Source organism: Cotesia typhae, unplaced genomic scaffold (genome assembly GCF_013202065.1).
Source record: "Cotesia typhae breed Kobodo isofemale line unplaced genomic scaffold, CoteBio_Ctyphae contig_35, whole genome shotgun sequence".
NCBI lineage: Eukaryota > Metazoa > Arthropoda > Insecta > Hymenoptera > Braconidae > Cotesia > Cotesia typhae.
In genome coordinates, this window is record NW_027423743.1 from 43,814 (window position 1) to 64,469 (window position 20,656).

The 20,656-nt window shown below is 32.2% G+C and overlaps 1 protein-coding gene across 1 annotated transcript; it reads right to left on the reverse strand.

Annotated features, from left to right (window-relative positions):
* Positions 1–3,033: 3,033 nt before the first annotated feature.
* Positions 3,034–5,378, reverse strand: LOC141526585 (uncharacterized). Its single transcript, XM_074241621.1, has 6 exons — positions 5,113–5,378; positions 4,299–4,388; positions 4,067–4,240; positions 3,670–3,738; positions 3,373–3,577; positions 3,034–3,272 (listed from the first exon to the last, which is right to left on the reverse strand). Exons 2-5 carry the CDS (start codon positions 4,356–4,358, stop codon positions 3,377–3,379), a joined length of 504 nt encoding a protein of 167 aa, XP_074097722.1. The 5' UTR covers positions 4,359–4,388; positions 5,113–5,378; the 3' UTR covers positions 3,034–3,272; positions 3,373–3,376.
* Between the last annotated feature and the right edge of the window lie 15,278 nt (positions 5,379–20,656).

A 20,656-nucleotide genomic window follows, 5' to 3' on the forward strand; every position in this document is an offset into this window, starting at 1 on the left:
TCATTTAAATTTTATCTCTTCGGTATTCATTATGATTTCACTCTTAATTTATTTTGAATCTACTTTGTACTCACTAAGGTTTCACTCTGGAAACACTCTAGAGTAATGTGGAATAAATCAAGAAATATTTCTGATTTATTAAAAATACGCTGAAAACACTCTGAAAACACTTTGAAAACACTCTGAAAACGCTCTGTAAACACACTGAAAACACTCTGAAAACGCTCTGTAAACACACTGAAAACACTCTGAAAACGCTCTGTAAACACACTGAAAACACGCTGGAAACACTCTGAATACACTTTGAAAACACACTGAAAACACTCTGGAAACACACTGAAAACACTTTGGAAACACTCTGAAAACACTCTGGAAAAAGGGCACAAAACCACTCTGAAAATACTCTGGAAACAGTATGATTACGTGCTGTATCCAGAATGATTTCAGAGTGATTTTAAAGTCGCAAGGGATGTGCTTGTCACTATAATTTTCAAAAGACGGCGCTAAAAGTCTATATACGTACAGTTGACGCATGCGCAGTGCAAATATTTAGAATGCATACATACAGCTAATTAAAAATGTTAATTAAACAACAAATAAAAAATGTGAAGTAGGAACAAATGTTAAATATACATGAACAATCAAAAATAGAGGCTTGATGACCCAAATTGCTACCAAAATATTAAAAAATGCGACAGGGGTGCTAACTTAAAGGTACATTATTAATAAATTCTTTTTAAAATAAATAAATGGAGAACGATCAAATGTTGAGAGTGAATAATAAAGAACAAACGAAAAGCTGAAAACGTGATAGAAAAAAAAATCAAAAATTAAAAGAAAAAAATTTGGGGTTCTAACTTCAGTGAGCTATCCCGTTGAATCTACAGTTTATGTAGAAATAATTCCAGTGCACTCTGATGGTTCTAGATGCAAGCTGTGAATTAACTTTTTTCACTGTAGTTGCGTATCTATAGTAAGATTACTACACATTTTTATTTTATCTAGTCTGTGGCGGTGACTTTTCTCCATGAAAAAAATCAGGATCGAAATTTCTGGGCTTACTATAGTTTGTGCTGATAAAATTTAATAATTTTAAGTGAATTAAATGTTATAATTGATTATAATTAATTAATATCAGTAAAATAGAGTATGACTTACTTTTATGATATATCATTTTGGAAAAAGGAGTACCATATAATTAAATAAAATTTTGCAACCTCGAAATACCATTCTGCTTACAGTCAACACAGTCGGTAGTCTGGCGCTCCGTTTACAACGGAATTTTTAAACGGAACTTGGCGCCAGATTCTACCGAATCTGTGGATGACAACGTAGGTAGTGACATCTGAAAGCGACTAATAATATCACACTGATTTTTAAGTGTAGTCTACAAATATGAAACATTGGAAATTAGATTTTTAGTTAAGAAGTGTTTCTAAATTATCATATTAAACTAAATTATCAATTAGAAGCTTTCCATTTCAGATAAATTTTAAAAGAAAATTAAGTAACTTTGAAATTGTTTATAATTAAGAAAATTGTAAATTTGAATTTAATAATTCAATGATTAATGATTTAATAACAATCATGATAAGAATAGAGATAAATATTTTTATTCCTATTATTTTTGTCATTAATTTAGTATTACCATTATTATTATTTTCAGTATTATCGTTACTATTATTATTATTATACGGCTCCGTATACATGCGAAGTTTTTCGAGTAAAATTTGAATTTCCCGGGAATTTATATTGCTCCGTACACATCCGGAGCCATATCGTTCATTTGCCGTACCTTTAGGCACATTCAGTTTGAATTTATTAATACTTTCTCGCTAAAAGTTTAAAGTAAATCAAAGCAATTAAATAAGAAGGTATTGAAGAACTTGTAAGCGAATCACCGTAGTTCATTAGAACATATGTGTATGAGTCCCTTCAAGATTGGAGTTTACTTGAAGCTACAGTATATGTAGAAAGAATTCCAGTGCATCCTGGCGAGTGTAGATCCAAGCTGCGAAATATCTTTTTTTAACTGTAGTTTCTCATATATCGAAGGATTACTATGCATTCTCGTGAATTATTTAGTCTGTGGCAGATCACTTTGCCCATTGAAAAAAAGTCAAGATCGAAATTTTTTCGTTGCTATAGTTTGTGCTGATTAAATTTAATAATATTAAGCAGATTAATTGTTATAATTACATATAATCAATTAATATCAGGAAAATAAGGTATGAACTACCGTTATAATACTACTTTAAGGAAAAAAAGGACCGTAGAATTAAAAATAAATTTGTAACCTCTAAAAAACGTGATGCTTACAGTAAACACAGTCGGTAGTCTGGCGCTCCGTTTACAACGGAATTTTTGAACGGAACTTGGCGCCAGATTCTATCGAATCTGTGGATTTGTAGCTTATATTCAGTATGGTGAGTAAGTATGGTGTATGACGTACATTAAAATTTGAACTTTTTTTACCTCTATGCATCTAGAAAAAGACTAGTTAGATGTTTAAGTTAATCAGTTAACTAGCAAAAAATTATTAAGCTAATAAATTTTTCAAATTTCAGAGAGGAGTAAATTAATTATTTAAAAACGTTGAATTTCTCGATATAATAAACTATATGCTTTCGATGATGATTTTTATATTTTACTTCTAAGGATATATAATCTATATTCATAAAAATTAATCGCTAATACTGATTTTGAAATATTTTTGGAAGTTCAGGGAAGGTTTAAACGGTGACAAACATAAATAATAAATAACAGAAAATATTAAATACGACAATTTAGTTTTCCCATATAAAATGTTCCTATATATGTGAAATGAGATCCGATCTCTTTGGTATGTTTTGTTTCAAAAATTAAAAAAAAAGTGTCGGTTAGTTGTCAAAAAAAAAAATTAAATTTCAAGACAATTAATAAAATCTATTATTAGATTATCAGTAAATAAAATTTTTATTTTACATTACATTTGATATAAATAAAAATTTTGTATCAACTTTTGAACATACCGGGTCGTATAGTGTAATATAATTGAAATACCAATTGCAATTAATAATTCAACTTACCAACATTTTCTTATCATTTTTTTTACGCTTTTTTCGCGGTTTTTCTGCCTTTGCTGAATTAATTGATTCTTTTAGATCAGTTGATGTTTTTTGAATAGCAGGTACATCATTTTTAGGTAGACTAGTTTCCAGCAAATCCTGGTTGTTAGTTTCTATCACTTGAGTCAACAACTAGTCACCACCCACACCGGCATCAAGTTTACGCTATAAAAACATTCGATCAAATAAGTTATTTATAAATAGCAAAGAATTCATACACGTCTGTATACAAAAAATATTAAACTTTTTATGTAATTGATCTTACTTTTTTATTTTTTTTTTGGTTTTTTTCCCTTCTGTTTGCGTCGATGACCACGACGTTCAGATTGTTTCATTGCATCCGAATCGAAATCTTTATTCTCGGTTACGTCATCGACTACAATTTTCTCTTGTTCTTTGTCTATATCATTTTCATGAGAAAATGGAGGCGTACTTACAGTTTCTATCTCACTCATTGTCTCTGCTAAATCCTACATTAAAAAGAGATAAAAAGTTATTATCATCAAAAAATAATTATAGTTCAAGCCACATCGTTCTAATTCATGCAAATCAGTATTAATACCTTAGCAGATTCTTTTAAGGCATACTTGAATTTTTGTTCCAATAGAGTGTCGTTCAAAACTTTGAGTTTCTAAAATTGTAATAATTTAGAAATACGACATTGCGTTATAGTTATTTATTATATGAAATATACAAAGATAAAAACAGTGAGGGTCAAGATTGATAAAAATCAAAGTTGATGATAAAGAAAGCAATTGAAAAATTATCATTTCGGGTTGAAAATTATGTAAGGATAGTATAATCCATATTATTGTAATTAAAATTTTCGTAATGATGAGATTGTCATATTTGTAAAAAGTGAATATTACAGTATGAAAAACTTTTTACCGTCACGCTATAAAAATTGACATTAAGATTATATTTTTATTCAATGAAAATATAAATACAACGTGACTTACCTTTGGGCTTGTATTCTTTGGGTCGTTCTTAGGAATGTTCAAGTCTTTCTCCATTATTGTAGCTTCATTGGTGAACATACTTTCAGCCTCGACTTGACTACCTTTTAGATCAAAATGCAAATTACTTGCATTTTTACAGTTTTCCCTAGTTTCGGTAAAATTTTTCTCCATTTCCTGTAACAATATTCTATTAATATAATTATACAAACTAAATCGAGAAATAAAGATTTACCCACGATATTGATGTTGTGACATAAGTACACTGTAAACATTTTCTATTAAATTTTACCATTGCGCATTGTGTCGTTGGACTACAGCGACACTAATCACAATTTTATATATTAAATATAATATATTATATTATATTAAATATAATATAATATATTATATATTAAATATATTGTATATATTAAATTAGAATATGTTCCATTTTATATGTATGCGTATTAGTCATAAATTACGAATATTTCTTTGTCTTTGCTCTTACAGCAAAATATTATTCTATGTACTAAAAAAATTAATAAAAACACTAAGAATTTGAGCACTTCATTTCAATTCTAACTACTTTATTTTCAATTTTAAAAATTTCTCTTTCAGTCTTAGTATAATTTCACACACTTATTTTTCGAGTGACTATTTTGGATGGGTTCAGAAAAAAATGAAATTAATCAATTTCTTTAGAGATGATGATCACTTTCATTTTAATAAATCATCGAAAACACAATTACTATGATTTCTTTCATAAATAACTTCAGAAAATATAAAAAGATTATTTATTTTTGAAAAAAGCATTTCCTAGAACTGATAAAATTATTCTTAAAAATAAGGTATTCATCTTTTACTTTATCACTATGTTCATTACATCAAATTTTAAAAATTAAAACAAAGTAATTGATAATTGATAATTTTTTCAAATACAAATATTGTGAACCTTCAAACATCACTCATAATAATTACAAAGTAACAGTTTTATAAGTCAAATTAGAGATTTTTTTCTGGGAACAGTAGTGCTTAACTTTCAAAAAGATTACCCGTTTATAAATTACCAAGACTATAATTATAATTAGTTAAGATTTGAGATACAATATACTCGTTGACTTTTGAAAAATTCGTCCAGAACTGTATCCACGATCCCGTTATATTGTATACATATATAAAATTTTTCATCTTTACTTGACTATATCAGAGATATTAAAATGAAATTCTAGGTATATTCCGGCATAAGGATCAATGCTGTCGATAAATTTTCATAAAATCTGCCTAAAAAAACGACGATTGGAACTAATTGGATAATAATTCTATTAACATTTGATTTTCGGAAAAGTGCACTAATTAATATTTTGAGTAAATACAATAATAATAGCTTACGATAAATATTATAATTATCAATACCTTGATTAAAAAAATATATTTGAAAATATTAACTCAGTGGAAAATGTATATTTAAATAGTATTCAAATCAAATCATTTTGATCTTTACCAATCGTTTTTAATCATTTCAAATTTCATTCTTTTATCAAAGTATTTGAATTTAAATATTTTTATTTTAAGTAGAATCAAATATTTATTTGTAATTTTCAATAATTTGAATAAAACGTACAATAATAATATAAAAATAATGAAATAAAAGTGACATAACAATTTAACATAATTATTTTACAAAGAAGAACTCATTATTTTACAAAGATGAAGGCTCATCAGATTATCTAACAAACAACTGAACATATAATTGACTGAAAATTTTGGAAGTTCCGTTCAAAAATTCCATTGTAAACGGAGCGCCAGACTACCGACTGTATTTACTGTAAGCATCACGTTTTTTAGAGGTTGCAAATTTATTTTTTAATCTACGGTCCTTTTTTTTCTTAAATTTGTATTATAACGGTAGTTCATACCTTATTTTCCTGATATTAATTGATTATATCTAATTATAACAATTAATCTGCTCAATATTATTAAATTTAATCAGCACAAACTATAGCAACGCAAAAATTTCGATCCTGACTTTTTTTCGATGGGCAAAGTGATCTGCCACAGACTAAATAACTCGAGAAACGCATAGTAATCCTCCGATAGATGGAAAACTACAGTTAAAAAAGATATTTCGCAGCTTGGACCTACACTCGCCAGGGTGCACTGGAATTCTTTCTACATAAACTGTAGATTCAACGGGATAGCTCACTAAAGTTAGCACCCCAGAGTTTTTTTTTATTAATTTTTGATTTTCATTTTTATCACGTCGTTAGCTCGTCGTTTGTTCTTTATTGTTTGATATAAACATTTGTTAGTTCTCCATTTATTCATTTTAAAGAAAATTTATTAATAATGTACTTTTAAGTCAGCTCCTCTATCGCATTTTTTTATATTTTGGTAGCAATTTAGGTCATTAAACCTCTATTTTTGATTGTTCATGTATATTAAACATTTGTTTCTACTTTACATTGTTTATTTGTTGTTTAATCAACATTTCTAATTAGCTGAATGTATGTATTCTAAATATTCGCACTGCGCATGCGTCATTTTTACATATATAGACTTTTAGCGCGGTCTTTTGAAAAATATAGTGACAAGCACATCTAACGTGTAAAAAATTAAAAAATCTACAACTGTTATCTTTTAAGAATCAATTTTCAATTAATTTAAATAATTATAAAAAAATTGTTTGACGTCAGCCAATTTCAATATCATTAAGTAAATAAATAAATAACTAATAAATATCTATTTCATTTTGAATTTCTTAAAAAATATAGAATCAACTTTGAGTCAATGCATGTATATTTTTTTTCATACTCATCTGTTCTATTCCCATGAATAATACGAACTAGTATCAAAATAAAAAAGAAATAACAAATAACAATAAATTTTTAATACTTTATTAAAATAAAACTTTTTATAAAATTATTAAAAACTACACGTTGCCTTTTCGTCCTGTAATTTCTACTATAATGAAATACAACAATAATATACTTACTCTAATCACTGTCATTATAATTTTCAAAAGACCGCGCTAAAAGTCTAAACGTAATGTTGACGCATGCGCAGTGCAAATATTTTAAATACAAATATTCAGCTAATTAAAAATTTTACTTAAACAACAAATAAACACTGTGAAGTAGGAAAAAATGTTCTATACATATGAGCAATTAAAAACACAGGTTTAATGACCCGTATTGCTACCAAAATATTAAAAAATGCGAAAGGGGGCTAACTTAAAGGCATATCATTCGTAAATTTATTCAAATAAATAAATAACTAACGATGTAATAAAAAAAAGTTTAAAAATTAAAAAAAAAAAACTTTGGGTCGCTAACTTTAGTGAGTTCTAAAAATCAGTGTGATATTTTTAGTCTCTTTCAGATGTCACTACCTACGTTATCAAATCATTCACTGGAGAGCCTTGGTTTAAACCAGGGCCGTACATTTTATATTCATGAATTATTATAATTTCGTTTTTATTTTCACTGTAATTCTAATTTTTTATTTAATCTTTCATTGATCCATTATAATATTTAGCCAGAAAAATAGTGGTTGCATAATTTAATTTTTATGCAAATATCCAAATAAGTTTATAAAAATAATTTAGTACGAAACTTATAGCAATTAAATCCACACCATTTTCAGTAAATAATTATATAAATAATAAAATATGATGTGACTTTCTGTATTTTTATTTAAAAATAAAATAAACACTGTAAGTAACATTTGTTCGAAAAATTCATCATATGTCGATGACACAAGAGTTATCCAACATTTTTAATTTTTTGATTTTTTTAATCATGTAATTAGTACTACAAAATATTTTTAAAAAATAGCACGTGTAGGTTTTCAAATTTTCTCCAGATATAATTTTTTTGTAATAATTTTTTTAGTAGAAAAAATTATGAAATTTTTCAGCCGTTGGTTAACTTAATTGTCATCATTTATCGTGTATTCTCAATTCAAATAACGCGGTAATAATATGAACTGACTCCAGACCAATCACATTGCTCTCCAAGTCACTTGATTTTGTATTATTTAGGATTATTTTTATTTATATATTAGTTTATTCAAGAATTGTTTGTTAAAACTATTCTTGGTTATTGTTTTTTTTTGTGTTTTCAGCGTATTGAATAATTTATTTCATTAACTATATTATTTGTGTTAATTATATGATTTGTGATAAATTGTTTTCATGAATAAATTCTATTCATGTAAATAGCTGATCGATTTTTAATCCACCGATTTGGTAGAATGTGGCGCCAAGTTCAGTTCAAAACTAGAAGAACCAAGTATGTGTATACAGCGATGGGAACGGTATTCTTAGGCTACGAAATTTTTTTTACTTTATTGAAATTTTTATTGAAATTTTTATGCTTGAAAAAGATTTTTCAATATAATTTATTCACTTATATATCGATTTTAATTTAATTACAATCTATTATATTGATAAATGTATTTTTAATTGATATAAAATTAATTAGCAGAAACTATAGCGACCCAAATTTTTCGATATCTACAGATTCGGTAGAATCTGGTGCCATGTTCCGTTCAAAAATTCCGTTGTAAACGGAGCGCCAGACTACCGAATGTGTTTACCGTAAGCAGAACGATATTTTTAGGTTGTAAAATTTTATTAATTCTACAGAACTTTTTTTTCTCCAATATTACTCTATAATTATACATTATATGTTATATTATCAATATTAATTGATAATGGTCATTGAAAATAATAAATTCTATTTAAAATTAATTAAATTCTCTAGCACAAACTATAGCGACCCAGATTTTTAGATTTTGACTTTTTTCTTATGGAGAAAGTGACATGCCACAGACTAAATAATTCGAGAATGTATGGTAACTCTCCACTAGATGGGAGACTACAGTTAAAAAAAAAAAGTTATGAGCTTGCGTCGATGCTCACTAGGGCTCGTCAATGTTACTCTAACACAAACTGTAGTTAGAAAGTTCGAAATCGAAAATAAAAGAAATAGTAACAATCATCACCAATGTTATAAAAACCATGGAAATTTATTTTACGATTTTATAAAATATAAATATAAATATTATGATTAATAATTTGTCTATCAATCTAAACCAAAGGATATACTTGATGGAATTTTATTAATGCTTATTAGTTACTCTACGAGAAATAAAAGTTTAACGTGAGTTTATTGTTACAATTGTTTGTGCACTAATTTTCCGCGGTAAAAGTACATAATTTGAATTGAAAATTTTTTCAATCACATAAAATGTTAAAAATTTTTTTTTTAAATAAAATCTCTAGAATTTACTATCTATCAACTTTACATATGAATTTTTTTAAATTAACTTTTTTTTAAATTAAGTATTATTTATTAACTAGAGTCAATATCTACAAGAGCTCACATTGTTTGGGTTTAGTTTCTATGTAATAGTCAGCTGATCATTGCCTAAGTAATTCTGGTCGAGTGTTTTACAGATATAGGTGGCACTGCTATACTGCGACCGAACTGCGCGGACATTCAAAACGACAATATTCTGTACATAAGCTTACATTCATTGAGTTTGATGAATCGTATTATTTACTAACAACATAATTATGATAATAATAATATATAATGGAAATAATCATGCTAATAATAACAATAAAAATGAAGATAATACTGATAGTTATTATAATGATAACAATAGATTGATGTTAAAAAGAATTGCATTCATAATATTGAACAATACGATTATTTTATTAAATTATTAAGGATTGTGGTATTAAATCCAAATTCACAATTTCCTAAATTACAAAAAATATAAAAAATTTTTCCTACGATTTTATAAAATATAAATATTATGATTGATAATTCAAGTCTATCAATCTCATTCAAAAGATATACGCGACTAATTTTCATGAAATTTTATCGATGCTACTAGTTTCTTTACGGAAAATAAAAGTTTAATTTATTTTTATAATAATTTTATGAACATTTCATATCCGTGGGAAAAGTACAAACTTTACATTAAGAATGTAAAAAAATTTCTTATGAATACAAAAAAATTTACAGAGTAAACTACTAACTACACTATCCAACAAACTTCTATGTGTATGTTGTTAAACATATTGTTCTAATTTAATTTAATTTATTAACCAGACCAAATAGATAATACGCTAAACATTGTTTGAGTTTTACTTTCTTCGGATATACCAGCTGTTCAGGATCTCGAGAATTCTCATTAAGCAGTGTGTACATTCTATGATCTTTTGGTCATTTCCTGTAGGTGGCATTGTTATTCGATTGAGCGGGTTTCAAATAATCATAATTTTTAGATAATTCGTATTGTAATTATGCGTTTGATGCATTGTCTTATTTACTAGCAACAATATCATAATAATAATAAATGATAATTTAGGAGCTGATTTTTAAAATGGTATTAAAGTAAAATTTCAATTATTTGAAAGAGCTTTCGTTGTAAGAGAACAATTTCCATTATGCTTGAGTTATGCAGTAACTATTGATAAGAGTCAAGGTTTAAGTTTAAAAAATGCCATCATTGAAGCAGGGAACACCATTTTTAATGTTGGTCAAATTGATGTAGCCCTATCTCGTGTAACAGAGTTACGTAGTAGTGAAGCTGGGGGGTGATACCGACATTACAGGAATCTGTTTACCAACAGAGGGTTCGTATCCATGCTAAGTACCATTTGTCGATATGGGTGACCTGTTTTACCGACAGTTTGAGGATATGGTCGAGGTTTTGCAGGTGGCGCTGGTGGTGAATTCCGCCGCCATCTTACTGTCCGCCATTTTTAAAATTTATCCGCCATTTTGAATTGTGAATCCGTCATTTGAATCCGCCATTTTGAATCCGTCATCTGATGGCTGCTATCAGCCTTTTGAATCCGCCATCTGGTGGCTGCTATCCGTCATTTTGAATCAGATTTCCGCCATCTGGTGGCTGCTATCTGAAATCCGCCATTCTGAATCCGCCATTTTGAATTTGCTATCTGAAATCCGCCATCTGGTGACCGCTATCCACCATTTTGAATTGTGAATTCACCATTTTGTTAAAAAATGCACCTGTGATCTAACCATCAACTATAGTTGCTTAGATCACAGGTGCATTTTATTGTTCATAATCTGAAAAGGTTTATATATTCAAACTGCATGTATGACGAGTACATGCGAGAAGATACACCATCTGGTGAGGTTTTTGTCAACCTTAGGTTTAAGCCTGTTCAAGGTCATACGCAGTTTTCTTTGTTCTCCTGCGTAGTAGATGACGTCATCAGATAGGTTTGAACCTGTTCAAGGTCGCGTAACTGCGTAGTTTTCTTTGTTCTATTTCTAACTGCGTAGTAGATGACGTCATCAGACAGGTTTAGACTTGTTTTGTGAAAGGGGTGTGGGATATTTCCACGAACCAGATGACTCATTCTGTTCTAGAATTTTCTAACTGCACAGTAGATGACTCATTCTGTTCTAGAATTTTCTTACTGCGCAGTAGATGACGTCATCAAACTGGTTTCGAGGTAGAGGAGTGGGGGTAACTACGCAGTATTTTCTGCCTATATAAGCAGCTTGCTGAGAGCGTACTTCATAAAAACGAAGTACATATCTCATGATTAAACAGTATTCAGTGTTATATAAAATATAGTGAAGTTTAGTGTTGTGAAGTACGCGAGTATAGTCCAGTGTGCAAAAACTATTGTGTGCATAAACTGTAGTCCAGTGTACCAAAAACTATCGTGTAAATTCAGTGTGTGTATAAACTATTGTGAACATAACCTATAAACAGTGTATATAACCTACAAACAGTGTATATAACCTATAAAAGTGTACATAACCTATAAACAGTGTATATAACCTATAAACAGTGTGCATAACCTTCAATATTGTGTAAACAGACAGTAGTGAAGTGTGCGTCTTCCCAAGATGGCTCCACCTAACCTCATTGAGGCTCTCAAAAACTTGGTGGACACTATTGCTGTCTCATATGCTGATCTGTTAGAAGAGCAGCTCACTGATAATCATCGTCAAAGGTGTTTAAGGGTGTGCAATGAAACTATCCAGTACTTCAACACTATATTACTCGATCCTGGAACATCAATTCAAGTGAGACGAAGTGTTCAAGCACACATCAACCAACTCAACTGGTTTGCCGATCAGTTCTCCAGACTCGGTAACCTAGTTGTTGGTGGAGATCTCAACCAAGGAGTCAAATGGAAGGACTTGGAGAATGCTTTTGCTGGCAACATCCAGACTGGATGTGTTATCAATCAGCATCACAAAGATCCAGCAGCATTCCTCCAGGCCTCACGAGACACCATCATTAACAAGGTGCAGAGTGCGTTGAGAGATTTGGCAGGGTTGAAAGTGAATGTGGAATTCTTCTGCACATTCCGGAAACATCAACAAGATATTGAAGAGCGGAAATCTTTTATTACTAAATGCCGTGAGATTCTCCCTGCCACATCTCTTCAGGATTGGTTTAGTCAACATGTATACGACAAATTACTTCAAAGAATCGAAGATTTTGAACATGAGGGTTCCGGATGGAGTCTGCTTGGACCGAACAGCTTGATGGTGACTATGTCAAGATTCGCACCAACCCAAGTTGGAAACTCCACCTTCGTCAGATTACCGCAGGATATTATCAGGAAGCATGCGGTTACGAACATCCAGAACAATGATGAGTTCTGCTTCCTGTGGTGTGTCAACGCTGCCTTGCATCCACCAGTATTGGTTCCAGCTGACCCTTCAAGTTATCGTCACTTCAGCGTCAGATTAAATTATGAAGGTATTCAATTTCCAATTAAACTTAATGATGTACCAAAATTTGAAAAAATGAATGATCTTAGCATTAACGTATATGGTATAGATTCTGAATTCACGGGTAAAAAGTCTGAAAAAGTACGATTATTCCATTATATTTAAGTAACTTCGAGTCAGAAATACCTGCAATTCATTTATTGATGATTAAAAAAAGTGTAAATTATACCAATAATTTAGATAATATTGAGTCTGTCTGTCACTTTGCGTGGATACATAATCTTTCCGGACTAATTAAAAGTCAAATAACTCTAGGAAGACATAAATTGTACTTTTGTGATCGTTGTTTGAATCATTTCAAATTAGAAAAATGTTATTTAGAACACCGAGCAGATTGTTTTAAAACTAACAAAGTCCACATGGAATGTCCCAGTGAAAAAAATAAAATTTTGAAATTCAAAGATTTTAAGTCCAAAGATACTGTACCGTTTGTAGTTTACGCGGATCTTGAATGCACACTCGAACCCCCAGGAGATGATGAAAAGACAGTTCATAAACATGTTCCACACAGTATTGCTTACTATGTGCATTGCAGCTATGACAATACACTGTCTAGATTCCAATTAAACCGTTCTCCTGATTGCATCAACTGGTTCGTTAAACAATTAGAGTCATTAGCTCTAGACTTTGAAAAAATTCTAAAGAATCCTATTAAAATGAAACCATTAACGAAAGAGCAACAAGATAGACACAACCAGGCAACTGAGTGTCACATTTGTGAAAAACCAATCACTTCTACGACAGATAAAGTCTATGATCATTGTCACTTTACCGGTAACTATAGAAACGCAGCTCATAAATCATGTAACGTTAATTATCAAAAATCTACCATTATCCCAGTTGTCTTTCATAAATTATCCGGTTACGACTCACACTTCACACTGAGCAGCGGTAACATCAACAGGTTTCATTTTGATGGTACTGTGTTTGGTGTTGTTGTAAGTATTCACCAAGTCATCAAGTATATCAGTCCACTTGTAGCTGCCACGAGCTGTAAATTCTCGCCACATTTTATTCTTGAGTGTTCTATTGAAACGTTCACATATGGATGCTTTGAGATTGCTGAATGTTGAGTAAAGATTTATCTTTTGCTGCTTCATCAGATCTTTGAATTCTTTGTTGTAAAACTCTTTACCCTGATCAACATGGAGATTCTTAGGAACACGACCTTGCTGGAGTACAGACTTCATAGCACTAGTGACATCTACACCACCTTTTGATTTAATTGGAACTGCCCAGGCATATTTAGAAAATATATCTATGATTGTAAGCAGATACTTGTGTCCTTTATTGACTGTCGCATATGGAATCATCTCAACCAAGTCAGCTTGCCAAGTCTCGTCGAGACCTCGGATGTCAACATGACGACGTTTATAGTTCCTGCGAGCCGGTTTGTGAAGCTCATTAGCTATCACTGTCTTTTTGTCGTTCATTGAGTTTCTCAGTGAGATATTTGATATTATTTTGGTGAGAGGAAAGTACTGCTTTAACTTCCTCAATAGATGTCTGCAAATTTCCCACAGCAGCCTTCAGTATTACTATTTCAGAGTGTAAATGTGAAATAATCTCTTTCTGTTCACTGTCTATACTTTTATTCAGTTCAGACATCTGTCTCAGTACAAACTGCACTGTCGCCGCATCATGTTCATTTGAAGGATTACCGAGATTGCACAGCCTTTTATTCTCAATGTTATAGTTTCCATCAGAAGTTACATTGAAACCTCTACCAGCTGGCCCTCGTTGACCTAAGTTATTGTCCAGTGGACGTCCAAATATATCGATGCTCATGGTTGTGAACACTTTGACTGTCAATGTGTGAATGATTTAATTTTTTCAGAAGCTTTTAATATATAACTCCAGCATCCCTAAGCTCTTCAATAATTGACATGATTTCATTCGTGTGACTTGGATTTCCAGCAGCTTGAGATGCCATAAGTAGTCGCAAACGATCAACTAGTTCATTTGGATCATCCCAGTAAACATAGTCCATTGGTAATCTCTGTTTTCTTGCAATCATATATTTTGGTAACCCTTTAGCGAACTTGGTGATAAAATCAGCAATGTATTTATTGAACTTGATTGTTGTATCTTCATAAATAGTACGATTTGGGTCATAATTTTTCCTATGAGCGTTGGTATGTTGAATTATGTCCAAGTACTTTTTCTTATCATCTGGGGTGATGAGTGCATCCTCTGGTGATTTTCTAAATAATAATTCCAACAACCCAGGAGTTATTGGATAATTTTTTTCTTTGACAGTTATTGTATCATTTGCAAATGAAATAGGTGAATCACCTATATGCATTTCACCGCGTTTTCTGCGTACACCATATCTCATATCATTATCTTTATGTTTTTTACTTAAACGTTGTAGATAATTAGTGAGAAGAGGATTTCTACGAGCTGGAGTACTTGTTGATGGTGGTGGCTGAGTAATAGCAAGTGCTGTATTCTCAAATGAACTTTCATCATCTGTTATTAAACTGTTGTATACTTCTGGATCATCATATAAAGATTTTTCAACCTCTTGTTTTTCAACCTGTGGTTTTTCTTCTATTTTAATATTTTCCCCTTTCAACTTTGAAGATTCAACTATACTCTGTAGTGGTGTCACAATAGGCTTGAACATTTCCTCCATAGCTTTCTCAGCTGTATCTTTACCCAACTTCAACATCTTGTGCTTCCGTCGGATGGCATCACTGGCTTGAGATATCTGATGCAGAATATCTTTCTGCTTTGATATTTCTTCAGGCTTCATGTTGATACCTACCACTGTTCAATTCACGGTCTTTATCTATTACCACAAACCCATATTTATTCCAACATGCCGAGCATAAATCTCTGAATGAGTTGTACGACATGTCTGTATTGACATGATCATTATAAATATGCTTCAGATTCATTTAATCTTGACGGAATAGCACGAGAAAGTTTGCATTATCTCTAATCAGATGCTTCGGTATTCGTGTATAAGTTTGACAGAGATAAAAGCTGTCTACATCCTTGTGTCGACCCATGCAGAAAAAAGCCTTGATGTGATCTTGTTTTTCACAAGCAACATCATCAAATATCATTAGGGAGTTTGGTTTAGCATCTTCAGGCTTGATTACAGCTTCATGTTCACTGAATGTGAAGAATCCAATACCATCAATCTGTTTAAGCAGCGTCTCCAGGAACTGATACTTTGATTGGTTAAGAGACTTTGAGTAAAGATATATATTCTCAAACCTCAAACCGTTTGGATGTACAATAAGGGATAGTAGAGCGTTGGTCTTTCCACAGTTTGATGGTCCGCAAAACACTGCACGGATATTGTTGGGAAGTAAAGCACCGTGTCGTTTGAGTTTCGCACCTGTCCTTGAACAATTTGATCAAAATTGATAACTGGCAACTGAGCTCTTGGTTTGCTATCCATGACTGCTGATTGTATTCTGAGCTCAAGAGGTATATATACCGGCTTATATAGATAAGCGAGTCAGTCTTTGATGTGACATGTCTGAGAGCAGACGTGGTGAAGGTTTATTCAACAACATAATCAATAAGCTTCCACTTGAACTTCACATACCAGGATATCAGTATTGTGGTCCGGGAACAAAGTTAGCCAAAAGGTTAGCTCGAGGTGATCCAGGCATAAATCCTCTGGACGCTGCGTGTAAGGAACATGATATAGCTTACTCGAAAAATCGTGAAAATTTAGAAGCCCGTCACGAGGCTGATAAAATCCTTGCTGAGAAATCGTGGCAACGATTTCAAGCAAGAGACGCTGCTATTGGTGAAAAAGCTGCTGCTTGGAGTGTGAATAAAATCATGAAGTTGAAAAGACGTTTCGGTATGGGTCTTAAAAAAGAAAAACCTATTACAAAGCGTAAGACAATTAAAAGAAAAACAATGAAGCGTAAGACAGTCAAAAGAAAGACAACCAAGAAGAAGGATGTTCGTCTGAGACAGATTGTTGATGAAGCTAAAAAGTCCATGCAGCCTGGTGGAGATCCAGTTAAAACAGCTCTTGGAGGTGCCCGCAAAGCTGTCAAGAAAGTTGGTGGGAAGAAAAACGTTCGATTGCCTCGTATTTTACCAGTTCCATCAAAGATTGGTGGAGTACTTCCATTCTTGATTCCCCTGTTTGCAGAGTTATCAGCGGTTGGTGCTCTAACAGGTGGAGCTGCAGGTGTTGCAAAAGCTGTGAACGATGCCAGCGCAGCCAAAAATCAATTAGCTGAAAAGAAACGTCACAACTTGAAGATGGAGGAAATAGCTGTAGGTAGAGGATTATACCTCAAACCTTACCGCAGTGGTATGGGACTTTATCTGAAACAATACCCAGAAGGAGCTGGCTGCAAGAAGTCAAAAACCAGTAGAGCTACCACATCGAGCACTGACTAACATCGACTTATTAAAATATGTCAAGCTGCTTAAAATTCCAAATTTTCGTGGAGTTTTTATGAGAAATGATTTACCAAAATCTGGACCTAAGACAAACGAATCAGCAATAATAAATTTAGATGATAAACTTGGACTTGGAACTCACTGGGTTGCATACAAGAAGAATCATAATCAAGTAATTTACTTTGACAGTTTTGGTAATCTACAACCCCCACAAGACTTGATGAAATATCTCGATGTAGGTAGCGTAAAGTACAATCATAAAAGATATCAAGACTTTGATACAATCATATGTGGACATTTGTGCTTAAAATTCCTGGCTGGACAACTATAAATTGAAGTGAGTCGGGACAACAAGCGTCAGTCATGGCAGAGTCATTCACCTTGACACTATCCGGAAACTCCTCCATACTGGAGGCAAATTATTTTCCGCCGATTGAGCTATCACCAACAAAAATTATGTACTTGGACTCGTTAAGCTCTGACATTTAATTCAATACCAAATATTGATGTTGGTGCTAATAAATTTTATGTGTCATCAAAAAGATCCAAAAGAAGTACAATCAAGAGATTTCAAGAAATAACTATACCAACAGGGAGTTATGAAATTAATGATATTGAAACTTATATAAACAAGACATTACCTGAACTAAGTTTCACTTTAAAAGCAAACAACAATGAGTTGAGAAGTGAAATAAGATGTGATCAATATATAAATTTTGAGCCTGAAGATTCCATTGGATCATTACTTGGATTTACCAACCGCGTGCTTGAACCTAACACAGCACATAAATCTGATTTACCAGTCAAAATATTGAAAATCAATGCTCTGAGAGTCGAGTGCAATATAACTACTGGATCGTACATCAATGGTGAGAAGAATCACACAATCCATGAATTTTTCCCGAGGGTTCCAGCAGGATATAAGATAGTGGAAGTGCCAACAAACATCATTTACCTACCAGTCGCCGTACGAGCAATACACAACTTGAGGCTCCGCATTGTTGATCAGGACGGGAGAATAGCAAATTTCCGTGGCGAGACTATAACGATAAGACTGCATATAAAAAGTCTGTAATGGGTATCGTATATGAGACAAAGACTGGTAACGGGTATAAAAGGATTGCAGGATGTCCAAAGATTATCAGTCATCATCGAGCTCTGAAAGTGTTGACACGTCAAAACGCAGAGTTCCTAAAAAGTCTAGGACTAAAATTACGTGGAAAATTCACAAGATAAAAATAAATTTTTGTTGTCTAGCTTGTGTGATACCATGGCGGAAATCTTAGATATAAAAAAATCAATTATTTTCGATGAGTCTATTGCACACTATGAAGCTCATTCACACTTACCATATGCATCATCAACATTCAACAACAGTGATGAAATCAGGATTGCTGTTCAACATCAAGATCTGTGCTTGCTCCCAAGTAAGAGCACATTACATTTTTATGGAAGAATGAGGAAAGCTGATGGTACTGCTGTAAGTGCTACTACGAAGATGGTCAACATGGCTGTTCGTCATATGTTTGAAGAGATACGTTATGAACTCAATGGTGTAGAAATCGATAGATGTAAGAATGTTGGTATCACCAGTGTTATGAAAGGATACGCTTCTCTGAGTCCGGGACAACAAAATATTCTGGAAAATGCTGGTTGGATTGTTAATGAAGATGACAACAAGCTGACTGATAATAGCGGTTACTTTGATGTCTCAGTACCGCTGAGTTTCATTCTTGGATTTGCTGAAGATTATCAACGAATTATCGTGAATGCCAAGCATGAATTGATACTGATCAGATCAAATACTGATCAAAATGCTTATGTTGTTACCGTTGAGAATGAAAATGCTTCAATTACGATTCAAAAAATTGAGTGGATTGTACCATACATAACAATGTCTGACAAGCAAAAATTATGGTGCTGAATTACATAACCTCCGATCCAGCTATCCCAATCAGTTTCCGGACTTGGGAATTGTATGAGTATCCACTGCTACCAGCTACCAACAAGCATATTTGGGTAATCAAAACGACAAATCAGCTTGAGAAACCTCGTTTTGTTATCCTTGGATTCCAAACAGCAAGAAAGAATCAATCGAATCAAAACGCAAGCGAGTTTGATCACTGTAGCATAAGAGACATTAAGCTGTTCTTGAACTCTCAGAGTTATCCATATGGAAATTTGAACCTCAACATTGTGCATAATCAGTATGCCTTGATGTATGATATGTACACAAATTTTCAAAGTGCTTACTATGGGAAAGAAGCTGAACCGCTATTGGCTAAGAAAAAATTTCTAAGTACAGCACCTCTGTATATAATTAACTGTTCCAAGCAGAACGAGTCAATCAAGTCTGGACCTGTGGATATACGCCTGGAATTTGAATCATCAGCACAGTTTCCAAATCAAACTGCTGCTTACTGCTTGATAATTCACGACCGAATAATTGAGTACAATCCCATCAGCAGCACTGTGAGAAAACTTACTTAATGGTGCAGTTTGACCCCAAGCCCACCATACATTACATGTATGTATGGGACTTTGCATCCAGACAAGCGAGGAAAGGACCATGGGAACAAGCAGCAAGAGACGGAGAACGATTTCGCCGACGAATACAACAAATCAATAACATTATTGATCCTATACTAATCAATAAACTTAATGTAATTAAAAATAGTAAATAAATAACAATGTTTTTGTAATTTAATGTTTTTTAATTACAAACCTTACTAGAATAAGTATAAAAAATTATTTAGTATAAAAGTTAAGTATCAAACAATTATTTAGAATAAAAGTTAAGTGCACATATCAAAACACAATTCTCTCACAATTTCTGTAATTGTTTTCCCAGAGTGATTAATAAGCTTGAATTTATTATAATTGGCCCCAATGTAGTGTCGATTTAAAGTATTGCATAAGATTAAAAATTTCATTTTAAATATCATATCAGGATTGTTGAGATATTTCTGGTTGGTGGTAGCAGGGAAGAACGTTGAAAAGTGGTTTTCCAGATCGATTTCAACGTTGAGTCCATGATCTGTCATAACCGTTCTAATCCCAGTTAGCTTGTAAGTTTTTCCCACCTCAAGTTCACACATCCTCTTGAACATCAACGGGCTTGGAGTTTTATCTTCAACTTTGACACGCTTGAAAGTTGTTGATCTCTCAATTTCATGCATTGTATCGGTAACAGGATGTTTACGGTACGGTGCCATGATTGAGATTTCTTCAGCAGATTTCAAGTAGCAGATTCCAGCACGAGGTATCAGATTTCAACAGCTGGTAGCAGGCTTCAGAAAACAGTTTCAGAACAGCAGATTTCAAAAGCTTGATATTTTCTAACACACAACACTATGGTACTTCACTCGTACTTCACTTCGATGAAGTATGCTCGCGTCGCGCTGCTTTTATAGCACGGTAATGA